Raw genomic sequence first — 11132 nt, forward strand, 5'->3', positions numbered from 1 at the left:
TTTACCTTCAAGCAGCCTTGCCCATGGGATTTCTCTTAGCAATTGCCTGAAAAGGCCAAAGTTTGCCTTGCTGAAATCCAGGATTGCAATTCTGCTCGCTATCCTGCTCCTACCACATGAGATCCTGAACTCCACCATCTCATGGTCACTGCAACCAAGGCAGCCCTCAACCTTTACCACTTCAACCAGACCCTCCTTGTTAGTGAGGATGAGGTCCAGCAATGCACCTCTTGTAGTCGGCTCATCCACATACACCACTACCTTTCTTGATTTCAATAGCTCATGATTGTATGGTAGAAACATTGAAAGTCTGCTGGGCACGGTGGCGTGCGCCTGTTGTCCCAGCTCTCTAGGGAGGCAGAGTCTGTCGGATTGCTTGCGCCCAGGGTTTGAGTCCCGCAGAGCGGCGCTGAGGCTGCCGGTGTTGTGCTCGGTGTTGAAACCCCAGAGGGGTGGGGCCGGGGGCACCGGTGTAATAGTAATTGAAAGAAAATAAGGTGCTTTTCTAAAAATTCAACAAGTGGCTATAAAATAACCATGTGTTCACCTGATAAGAGACAGGACCCAACTGCTTGGTACAAAAAATAGGTGGTGACATGTGGGAAAGGGATGGGCTGTGAAAGCTTGCAGTTAATAAAAGACACTTGCCAAGACCAAATAAAATAATGTTCTGAGAGTGAGGATGAAAGGGGAAAACAACAGAGAAGTGGTGTGGATGCATAGGAAGGACCATATAATAGAGCTCTGATGCCAAAAGAATCCTCAAGACTTAGAATTGGACTTTAATAGGTGATTTATGGGATAATTTATCTGAACCTGTGTCTGCTTTGAAACAAAGAGATCGTCTGATCACTTTTATACTGGCTGGAGGCCTAATAAACAAACTTTTAATAGTTTCTATTTAATTTCTGACTTAAAAAACTAACTGCTATTTGACTATTCCAAAATTATACAGTATAGCAAGATTAAGCATTGAACAAGTGATTAGCATCATCTGATATGATGGAATGACTCAAAAATTAGCAGATACCTGTGTAAGAACCAGACTACCTAATTCAGGCATACACTCACTGGGACAAGAAAACAGCAGTGAAAAATGTGGGAAGGAATGGGCATCAGACAGAGACATGTATGCATTAATAGAGTGACAGTGGTGTCATTTCCATCTTTCACTGCTTATGCAAGTATTAAATTAGTTTTTTTTGCGTTATTTGTCACTGCGGTCATCCATTGCTGCTTTCTCTTCACTTTACTCCTTTCTGTCCTAAATCCTGCCATTCACTCACCCAAACTACCCAAATCGCATTTCCATGCCTAACCCAATCAGTCTTCTCTGTCCCGAGATGTCCCAATAGAAAAAAGTCTTTCCTGCCTATCTTATTTTTCCAAAAACATCTTCTTGGCCTTGCCTGCCACTTTAACTCGAAGATTCCCCTGTAATTGCCACAAGCACTTCTAATACCTGATTGTTTCCTGCTGCCACCATGCCAGCATGGTTCCTAGCTCCCCATGCACCCTCAGTTTTCTCTTACTCTCTTTCTGTTGTACATCACTTCTCCAAATTTTCCAAAAATAATTTCTGAAATCTTGACATGTCTCCTACATAGTACTGTAGGAAGCAACACAGTGACTCACTGTCTAATTGCTCTGCAAAACTTTAAATGTCTATCTTTAAGAATACGTATTGCACCTCGTAGGTATTCAAAATATAAAAGCTGGTGTGATTGACTGTCTTAAGAAAGAATAGTTGTTTTGATTGCATTTAGAAATGTCATAAGATGCCAAGGTACATTGTCCTAGAATGTACATTTGTGTGGTTTAGTTATGTTCCGAATGGTAGAGACAATAATCAAAATGCAAGAGAGCACAAATAATTAGATTGTTTTACAAGTGTTTTATAGTAACTCCAATGGAATTCTGTGCTATTTAATGAGCCGCTTTCTTTTTCTGTTTTTTCCTTTGATCTTTATAGCTGTCTCCAAAAGAATCGTTGTGAGTACAGAAAGCAATATACAACAATGCTAAAATCCTGATGACAGTACACCAAGAACAAGAATGGAAGTAAATTTATTCAGCAATTCTACTGTTGTAAACAGTTCATCCATCAACCATAAGCAGTTAGAAGGGCATAGCCTCTGGGAAGTCATTACTATTGCCACTGTGACTGCAATTGTAAGCTTAATAACCATAGTGGGAAATATTCTTGTTATGATATCCTTCAAGGTTAACAGTCAGCTGAAAACTGTCAACAATTATTACCTGCTCAGTCTCGCCTGTGCAGATCTTATAATTGGAATATTTTCTATGAACCTTTATACATCCTATATACTCATAGGCCATTGGTCTCTTGGAAGCCTTGCCTGTGACCTGTGGCTAGCACTGGACTATGTAGCTAGCAACGCTTCAGTAATGAACCTCCTAGTCATCAGTTTTGACAGATATTTTTCCATCACAAGGCCTTTAACTTACAGGGCCAAACGCACACCCAAGAGAGCTGGTATCATGATTGGTCTGGCTTGGCTAATTTCCTTCGTGTTGTGGGCACCCGTAATCTTGTGCTGGCAGTATTTTGTGGGTGAACGAACAGTACCACCTGAAGAGTGCCAGATACAGTTTTTGTACGAGCCCATTATCACCTTCGGTACTGCAATTGCTGCTTTTTACATTCCAGTATCTGTTATGACCATTCTGTATTGCCGCATCTATAAAGAGACAGAGAAACGTACCAAGGACCTTGCTGAACTGCAGGGTTCGGAGTCTGTGGCAGAGTTTGAGATGATAAAGCCTCAGAAATCTTTCCTGAAGTCTTGCTTCAGTTGTAAGCAGCAAAACTTAGTTAAAAGGGAGAGGTGTCAGGCTTCCTGGTCTTCATCTAGTCGAAGTACATCAGCTACGGTGAAAGCCTCTCAGGCAGCGAGTACTTGTAACGACTGGGCTAAGGCTGACCAGTTAACCACCTGCAGCAGCTACGCATCTTCAGAAGATGAGGATAAACTTGGCACTGATTCAGTTTTCCAAGTAACTTACAAAAGTCCATCTAAAGGTAAGGCAGAAGAGTTTCATGAGTGCACGGATGTTGTTGTCAAAGACCAACCTGAAGAAAATGATTTTGAGAACCAGAAATACTTTTTGTCACCCGCCGAAGGCCACATACAAAAAAGTAAAAAATGTGTGGCCTATAAATTCCGGTTGGTGGTTAAGGCTGATGGTACCCAGGAAGCCAACAATGGTTGCCGTAAAGTAAAAATAACTCCTTGTTCTGCTGCTCTGTCAAAGGATCCTTCCATCAAAAGCATGGATCCAAATCTAAATAATCAAATCACCAAAAGGAAACGGATGGTTCTCATAAAGGAACGCAAAGCAGCACAAACTTTAAGTGCCATTCTTTTGGCTTTTATCATCACATGGACTCCCTATAATATCATGGTTTTGATCTCCACATTCTGCTCTGACTGCATTCCCCTGACACTGTGGCACCTTGGATATTGGCTTTGCTATGTGAACAGCACTGTTAACCCCATGTGTTATGCCCTCTGTAACAAAACTTTCAGGAAAACATTTAAGATGCTGCTTTTCTGCCAGTGGAAAAAGAAAAAAGTGGAGGAGAAACTATACTGGCAGGGCAATACCAGACTGCCATAATTGCTTGTATATAAGGGATAAGGGCAAAAACAGATATTGACGTAACCTACTAAATTGACTGTAATCTTGTCTTCTCAAAGATGTTACTTTATATGTCTAGGGGTTAAAAAAAATCTGCAGAAAAGTAAAATTTTGCATGAAAGTCATGTGTGCTTGGGATAAAGAAGTCAGTGGCTGCTGTGAGCAACACAGGGTGGTTTTGATTATGTAGTAGATCTTCTGCATTAAAGTTATCATATTTGGGGTCTTCTGTCCTTTCTTTCAGTCTGAAAATATGTAAATTATAAACTGCTAGTGGGATGATCATTCAGTCTACCTCACTGTAGCGTAAAACTGTTTCTTCCCTTAGTTCCTTTCTAGTGTATTGTCTGTTTAGCTTGCAATGTATGAAGCAATGGAGTTTGTACTACTTCTGTTTTGAGACTTTTCCACCTGATGTTGGAACAAAATAAGGACTATTTAAAGGCAGAAATGCTGTTATCCCCAATACTAAATGGTTAGGGAGAGTCATAATATTCCAAATGAACACACATATTATAGGGGAATGTAATACTGAGATTTCCACCTTAAGGATGACTTTTGTGGAGACATAGGAATGGCTCATCGTGTAGGAAACAGATAATGTATTTTGTATATGAAGAAGTCAGTCCCAATCTCAGTCCCATCATGCAAGTCACTGTCATCTGTAAAACATAGTGGTGGTTAGCAACTAGCTCCAAAATTCTCTATTTCACAGTGCTTCTGAAGGAAATTTTAAAATTTTATGCAATTGTGACAATGGTACAAATCAGAACTGACTGTAAAGCACAATGGACATAGGCTATTTACTTTACAACACAAAGCAAGTATTTTTTGCGATCTTCTTGTTGTACTTCCCATTGCCCAAAAAGTTTCCATTGCTGATGTAATGATGCAGAACAAGAGAAAAATATATATTGATGCTCTGTGCATTTATTTATATATTATGAAGTTATTCTAAACAGTGACAGAATTGGCATCTCTGAAAGAGTAAATATTTTTTACATAATTTTTGGATATGTCAATAAAACTATTAAGGACACTGTGCACTTTCTTAGCACTTTTTGTCTTGAAGTAGCTTTACAAATACTAGCCAACATCAGGTGCTTGGAAACTTAAGTTATCTTCAGTCGCTATCTTTTGGTCCAGCAGAACTGTATCTGCTACAGTACTAGGAGCTGGAGTCAACCACTCCGGTGGCTGTGGCTTCTGGAACTGTGCTGTACTGGTCTGCTTACAGTGAGCTGAGACTCTGGCCACTAGCTGAGGTTTGCTGGGGCTTTGGGTTTGTGTGAGGACACTTCCATGGCAGGGGCAGGAGCGAGGGGCCACCTTCAGCAGAAGGCCATTGGAATGACCTGCCTCCTTGCGGTGGGAACAAACGTGAAACCTCAGGAAAGGCCACGAGAAAACGAAGTCAGTGGTGACACGAGTCATAAGGAATGAAGTACTAAAGTAAACAAATGTTTATGAATAAATGAGACATATATGTACACAAAGTTCAGATTCAGTTCTAGCCTTTCTATCAAAATTCAGGGTGAGATGCTCTGGAATATTAGTTTGGGCCAATCTTCATATTGTATCTGCTATACACTTTAGTGGGACATTGAAGTGGTGGCATGACCCTATTGCACATTTCAGGAATTGTATCAGTCATCCTGAATGTACCGTTGCTCTCAGTGAAATGGTTTGTATAATTTATTAAATTATCATATCATCCAAGTGTTTCCCTACAGATGAATAATTCCTCCCTCTCAACAACCACAGTACAAGTAATTAATATTTTTTTCCCCAATCTCCAGAGGGGGAAATTGTGTCTGTGACAGATTAGCAGTGTAGTCATGTAAAAATGTGTTCTTTAAATTCACGATTGATTTTGTGACACACCATACGATGCCTATTATTTTTTGTGCATTAGCATATCATTGCTTATTAAAGTAAAACAAGAGTCTTTATAAAGACCCTGTCATCAACTTTCCTCTGTCACTATCCATAGTTTTTCCTGTATACAGTAACTGTGTGCAAGTTGGTTATTATAGTGGGTTTACTTTACATTACATCAGATCAGACATTCAGTAAACTGTGTTTGACTTTTAGCAAATGAACGTGTCCCTCTGTGGCACAAGCTATAGCTAAAGGTAAAATTTATGAGGTAGTAGCAGTTCCTGCTAGCTGCATTGTTGTTGCTAAAGTAAAGCATTGGCTTCTACTGAAATTAAATGGGAAATTTTTTTGTTGGTTTTGGCTTCTGTTGAACAAGAGTATTCTGTAAATGTTTATGGACTCTGTGCTCAGTAAATGTATTAGAATACATGGTAATGGATGCAACAATGTTGGCTCAATGTAATTGTGAAATACGTACTCAAACCATGCTGCTAGCGCTTCACCATGTGAGATGTTACATGGCCAGACACGGCTACATTGTAAATACCAAGAATTATTATATATGAAGAGGTGTTTGATGCTTTACTGTTATGTAGGATGTTTACTCTTAAAAAAAAGAAATCAAAAACCACAAAAAGAAAAAGGTGATCAGAATATCAGTAAGCACTTAATTATAATTTGTTTTCAGATTAAACTTTGTACCTTTAAAAAGTGTTGTGAGACTTACAGTGTAAAACAATCTTGTTATCTGTATTTCTGTCCTTTAAATGAATCTTTTACTGATCCTATAGTTGATTATGGTTATGGACTGGTGAAAAGATCTTTTTTTTTTTAAATTACATTTTATTTATACATAATTACATACACATACATATGTATATATGTGTATGTATTATCAATATAGACGCATAAATATACATCCCATACTAAGCTTTGCACATAGCCAGTACACTTTAATATTTTTGGATATTCAATTTTCCCACAAACATGAGGTGTAATTTTTGTCTCTCCCTTTTCATAAATACCAGCCTCCAGATCCCCATAAATTAACAAGTAACATTCATTTTCTGTAAATATAATCTGTGTTTGTAGATAAATACTTGGAAGAGTTCCCATAATTTTTTAATGGGTATAGAACACCTAGTTAAAGTTGTGCGCTTTCTGCAACTACTTAGCACAGAGTGAAGACCTTTGCAGAGGACAGAAGGTCAAGATTGAACATAAATGCAGGGATTTCCTTTAGAGAAAAATCCCACTGAATTAAGCAAGGATGAAATCAAAGGGGTTATAGAGAAAATACTGTAAGAACCTGTAAAATATAATAGAACATATTTTGCAATTAATTATATAATTTAATTGCTAGTCATGCTTATCCTACTCAACTATGCATGTCAATTAGTAACTGCTATTAACTGTTGAAAGTTATTTTTATATGTGGATTTTTGTTCCTCATCTCTATTGTACCCATAAGGAGACCCACACCGGGATATGTGGACTTGAGGAGTTCACATCCAGAGACAGTGATGCACTTCAAGGCAAAATCCCTAATTGCACTTTCTTATCACCCTTTTGATATCATTCCAGTTTTAGAGCTGAGTCTCAGAAAGTGTCCTCATCTCTAATTTAATTATTCTGGTAATTTTATCTCCCACATAAGGCTTTTCTCAGGAATCTGTGACATTACCTCTTTGTCATAGTCGATAGATGACCTGAACATGTCAAACTAATTTAACTGATAAATATTAATGTAAATGTAGCTAAGGATAGTCACACACCTGAAGGAATAAAAGTGTCACTGGGATGTGGTATGTATGTTAAATTTAAAATGAGAAGTCATTACAACAATTAAAGAATCCCATATCAATCTGAAAGATGCTGCTTTCTTGTAGAACACAGTTGTTATGAAATTGGATACCCAGTTTGAAACTGTATTGAGTACCTGTGGACGTTTTTCAGATTCTGGATTTTGAATAGATTTTTGCAAGATGGTTTTTCACTTGTAGTAGGAAACACAGTTTCCAAATCACCCCTTGATAGTTTGGGAGTCCCAAAAACTTCATACTGAAGGAGAAATTTTGGATGCTTCTTTTTTGAAGATACTTTGTAATTTTTAAGGGACATACGTACTTCTGCCATCTCTGGATTCTTTGCTCTAGGAAAAGAAAGAAACAAACAGAATGGTGTAATTTCCTCTGAAATTAATTTTCTTTGCTTTCTATAAAGGTATAAATAAGATGATGGAATCACATTGGCATAGTGAGAAACAAATACTTGTTTCCTCAGTAGTACCAAACAGTCAAGCTGGAGTTACCGTTTGCTGTGACCTGTACATGTAGGTGCCACTGGGTTGGAAAGGACTCTGCCCAAAAGAACTCCATTCTGCTTACTGCTTTTCAATATTACAGAATGTATTTAAAACAAAACAAAATAAAACAACTACAACAGAAAACCACCCCACATTCACCACATTTCTGAGCTACAAAACCATTACAGGTCAGAATTTCCCCCTGAAAGGCTGAGCTGCAATGTTTGCCCTGGGGACTCCAAGGGCTTCATCAGCTTCTGAAATGTTTCCTCAGCCACTGGGAAGTCGGTGGCTTCTCTGTTTTAAAATGCCCTTCCAAACCTGACCTCCAAAAATGGATATTGTGTGTTTTCACTTAAATACTTGTCTTTCCTCCTACCAAATTAGAAACAGGACATTTATTTCTTATGTGGTCATCCCAAATTGCTGACTTTTGTACCCACTGAGTTCCACATACAATTGACAGCTGGATGTCATAAAACCTCAAAGTTTGATCATTCAAATAAACTTCTTGTTAATGATTTTATTAATAGTTGCCCCATATATATCAAGTAAAAAAAAAAAAAAAGGTAAAAAAGAAAACTTGATAGCATTATGTTGTAAAACTAGAGATAATCTATGACTATTAGTGGTTTCAGAAAGGGATGGTGTTGCAATTGTTTTTTCCACCTTGGTAAATGCATTTATTAAGGTTTGATAGGTACTGCTGGGCTATGTATCAGATTACAAACTTCAGGTTTCATTACCCTCAGTGGAACCACTGCCTTTAACTCAATACTTATGCCATTAGCTACTAAATGCCATTAGCTTTTTCATGTGTCTGCTGATGAAGAAGTCAGTCTTCCTCAAACAACTAGACAATTAAAATCCTTCAAATTTTTCCCCTCAACAAGTAGTGCTCTAAACCCTGGTCACTGATGGCTTCTGTTTCAATAGAACTCTGAAGTTTGGGGATTTTTACTGAATTCCCAGATTGCTATGCCAAGATATAAACTGGAATACCTCTTACTCCTCACAGGAGGCAGCCATCTAGACATAGCGGAGGTCAGATAGTTGTTTTAACTACATGCCATACGCAAGGCCTCCTGAGATGTGCAGTTCACCAGGCAGCTACAGGAGGAAGTGTGGAGAGAGGGTATGGTGGAGGATACCAGCTCTGGGATGTGGCTGGATTCAACACCTTACCCCACCACTCTGCCTGGGTCCTTGTGCCTTCTGAAATGCAGAGGACATGAGAGTGGCTAAAGGACTCTTTGTTTTGTTAATTATAGGAGAAAATTTAATTATAGGAGAAAAAATTACCAGGCAGGTAATATTGCTAATTTATTGATGCACAGTATTCAATGCTTGGTCCTAAAACCACTTTGTCATACTTTTAAACCTATAGTTAACACATAAAAAAAGGTTATGTAGAAGTCTGGAAATGTATTGTTTAGGTTACACATAGGAAAACTAGAAACAAAAATAAGCACTTTCTCATATGAAAGTTGAATGATTTTTAAAGACAAACAATAATGAATCAGTGTTTTTGCTAGAAAGAGGTCATCAGATTATCTTGTCAGTTGATACTTTTTTTTAGGAAGAATTTTTCCTTCTGCTAAATTCTGAGTTGATTAATGTGATATTTTATGTAAGAATGTGCTCACCTTTCCTGCAGTTAAGAAAACAGTATGGGGAGAAATACAAAATAGCAAAGAGGTAAAGAAACCTATTTTCTGCTATTGTTAGGAGATTGCAAGTTTAAAGTGGAACATACCTCCCATTCAGGGGTGCTTGGAGCTGCAAGTCAGCCAGATATCTGTTGCTCTAGACCTTGTCAATGCTTCCTCATTTTAGAAAGACATTTATCTGACCAAATATTTTTTTTTTTTCTGTTGGATAGTCTTGGGAGGATCCATCTCTGTTCTTCAAGTCTGTACAGGATGTAGTATAATCAGAAAAGGCAGAGAGAGAGGATAGGAGAAATGTTAATAGGGAAAGGAAAATAGGTGTAGACAGAATAGAAATCCCCGTGTTTCAGACTGTGATTTTGCTGATTCAGTGTTGACAGCCGGTTGGTCTCAGCATTTTTCTTGGGATCTGGTGATCAGGGTTCAGTGATGCCGAAAAAAAAAATCGGTTCAGTTAAGGCAGCCTTTTGCTAAGGACTCACAAGGCAGAATTTAGTCCACTTTTTAAGGCTCAGTGTCCTTCTCTTTAAGAGCTCTAGAAAAAAGTGCTGGTGGGTGTATTGTAGTATTCTAAGTTATTTTCATCCACTATTTAGTCCAAAATCCAGCTCCAGTAGTCACTTCCATCCATAATCTGTTTATAAATGTGGAACCTTCTTTGGTCCCCAAGTTCCATTAAGTGTCTGTGAACTGGATTAATCTGTCTTCTTTTTGCTTGAAGACTTGTTTTTACAAGTTATTACATTTTAATCTAATTCCTGTGCTGGAATTCAGTGTCAGCATAGGTTTGTAGGGCTCTGGTTAATACCAGAGAGTACCTCCAAAACTGGGCAGCTGGATTTGGGGTGTTGGTGCCCAAATTGTTCATACAGCTCATTCATACAGTCCTTTCCTCCAAAACCCTCTGAAACAGGCCAAGGGTGGGCTGCAGAGCAGGTCACTTGCCTTTGAGGATCAGACACAGCCTGCTGGCTTTTAGGTGTGTGCTTGCATGTCAAGATTATTCAAAACACATTTTTGGAAGGCATGTGAGAATCTGGCTATATGGCCAGGAATTGAAATAAAAGCTATGGGAGACTGGCAACACTTGGGTGATTTTCTGGTATCCTCATTACAACCTTGGAGACCTTCTGATAAAGTTGCAGAAGAACCCACATTAAATTGACTTAATGACATAAACTCAATTCAGCTACTGTCCATTTCCTTCCCTATCACACTCCTGGTTTTGAACACAATTTCAGGGGAAAAAAAAATCAGATGCTGCAAAATACACGTGTGTGATATATTGACCTCACCTAAATAACATGTCTGTATCTCTTTCTGAAAATGTTGCTGTGCATTGTGAAAAATAAAAATTGCTTTCTTGGCTTTTCCACTTCCCATTTAATTTCTCTTAAGTAATCTTGGCAATCTTAGTCTTCTCAAAACACAATACAATTTATTTTCTGCAGAGTAATTTTCATGGAAATTATCATGTTCCATTTTTAAATTAAAAAGTGGGAGCTTGCCAGTATCTGTTGGTTGAGTTTCTGTAACTGAAATATTCAAGAAAACATACAAGATATCCTATCGTCCTGACATTTTGTATAATGCAACAATGAAAACTCTTCAGT

At 38.2% G+C, this 11132-nt stretch overlaps 1 protein-coding gene across 2 annotated transcripts in view; it reads left to right on the forward strand.

Annotated features, from left to right (window-relative positions):
- Positions 1-10884, forward strand: part of CHRM5 (cholinergic receptor muscarinic 5) — a 58153-nt gene extending 47269 nt beyond the window's left edge. Inside the window, exon 2 of one of the 2 annotated variants that reach the window (XM_021287128.2) lies at positions 1973-10884. In XM_021287128.2, coding sequence (XP_021142803.1) covers positions 2056-3642 — 1587 coding nt within the window. In that variant the 5' untranslated portion in view covers positions 1973-2055 and the 3' untranslated portion in view covers positions 3643-10884. 2 annotated transcript variants of the gene reach the window in all.
- Positions 10885-11132: the final 248 nt, after the last annotated feature.

This window comes from Columba livia, chromosome 5 (genome assembly GCF_036013475.1).
Source record: "Columba livia isolate bColLiv1 breed racing homer chromosome 5, bColLiv1.pat.W.v2, whole genome shotgun sequence".
Taxonomy (NCBI): Eukaryota; Metazoa; Chordata; class Aves; order Columbiformes; family Columbidae; genus Columba; species Columba livia.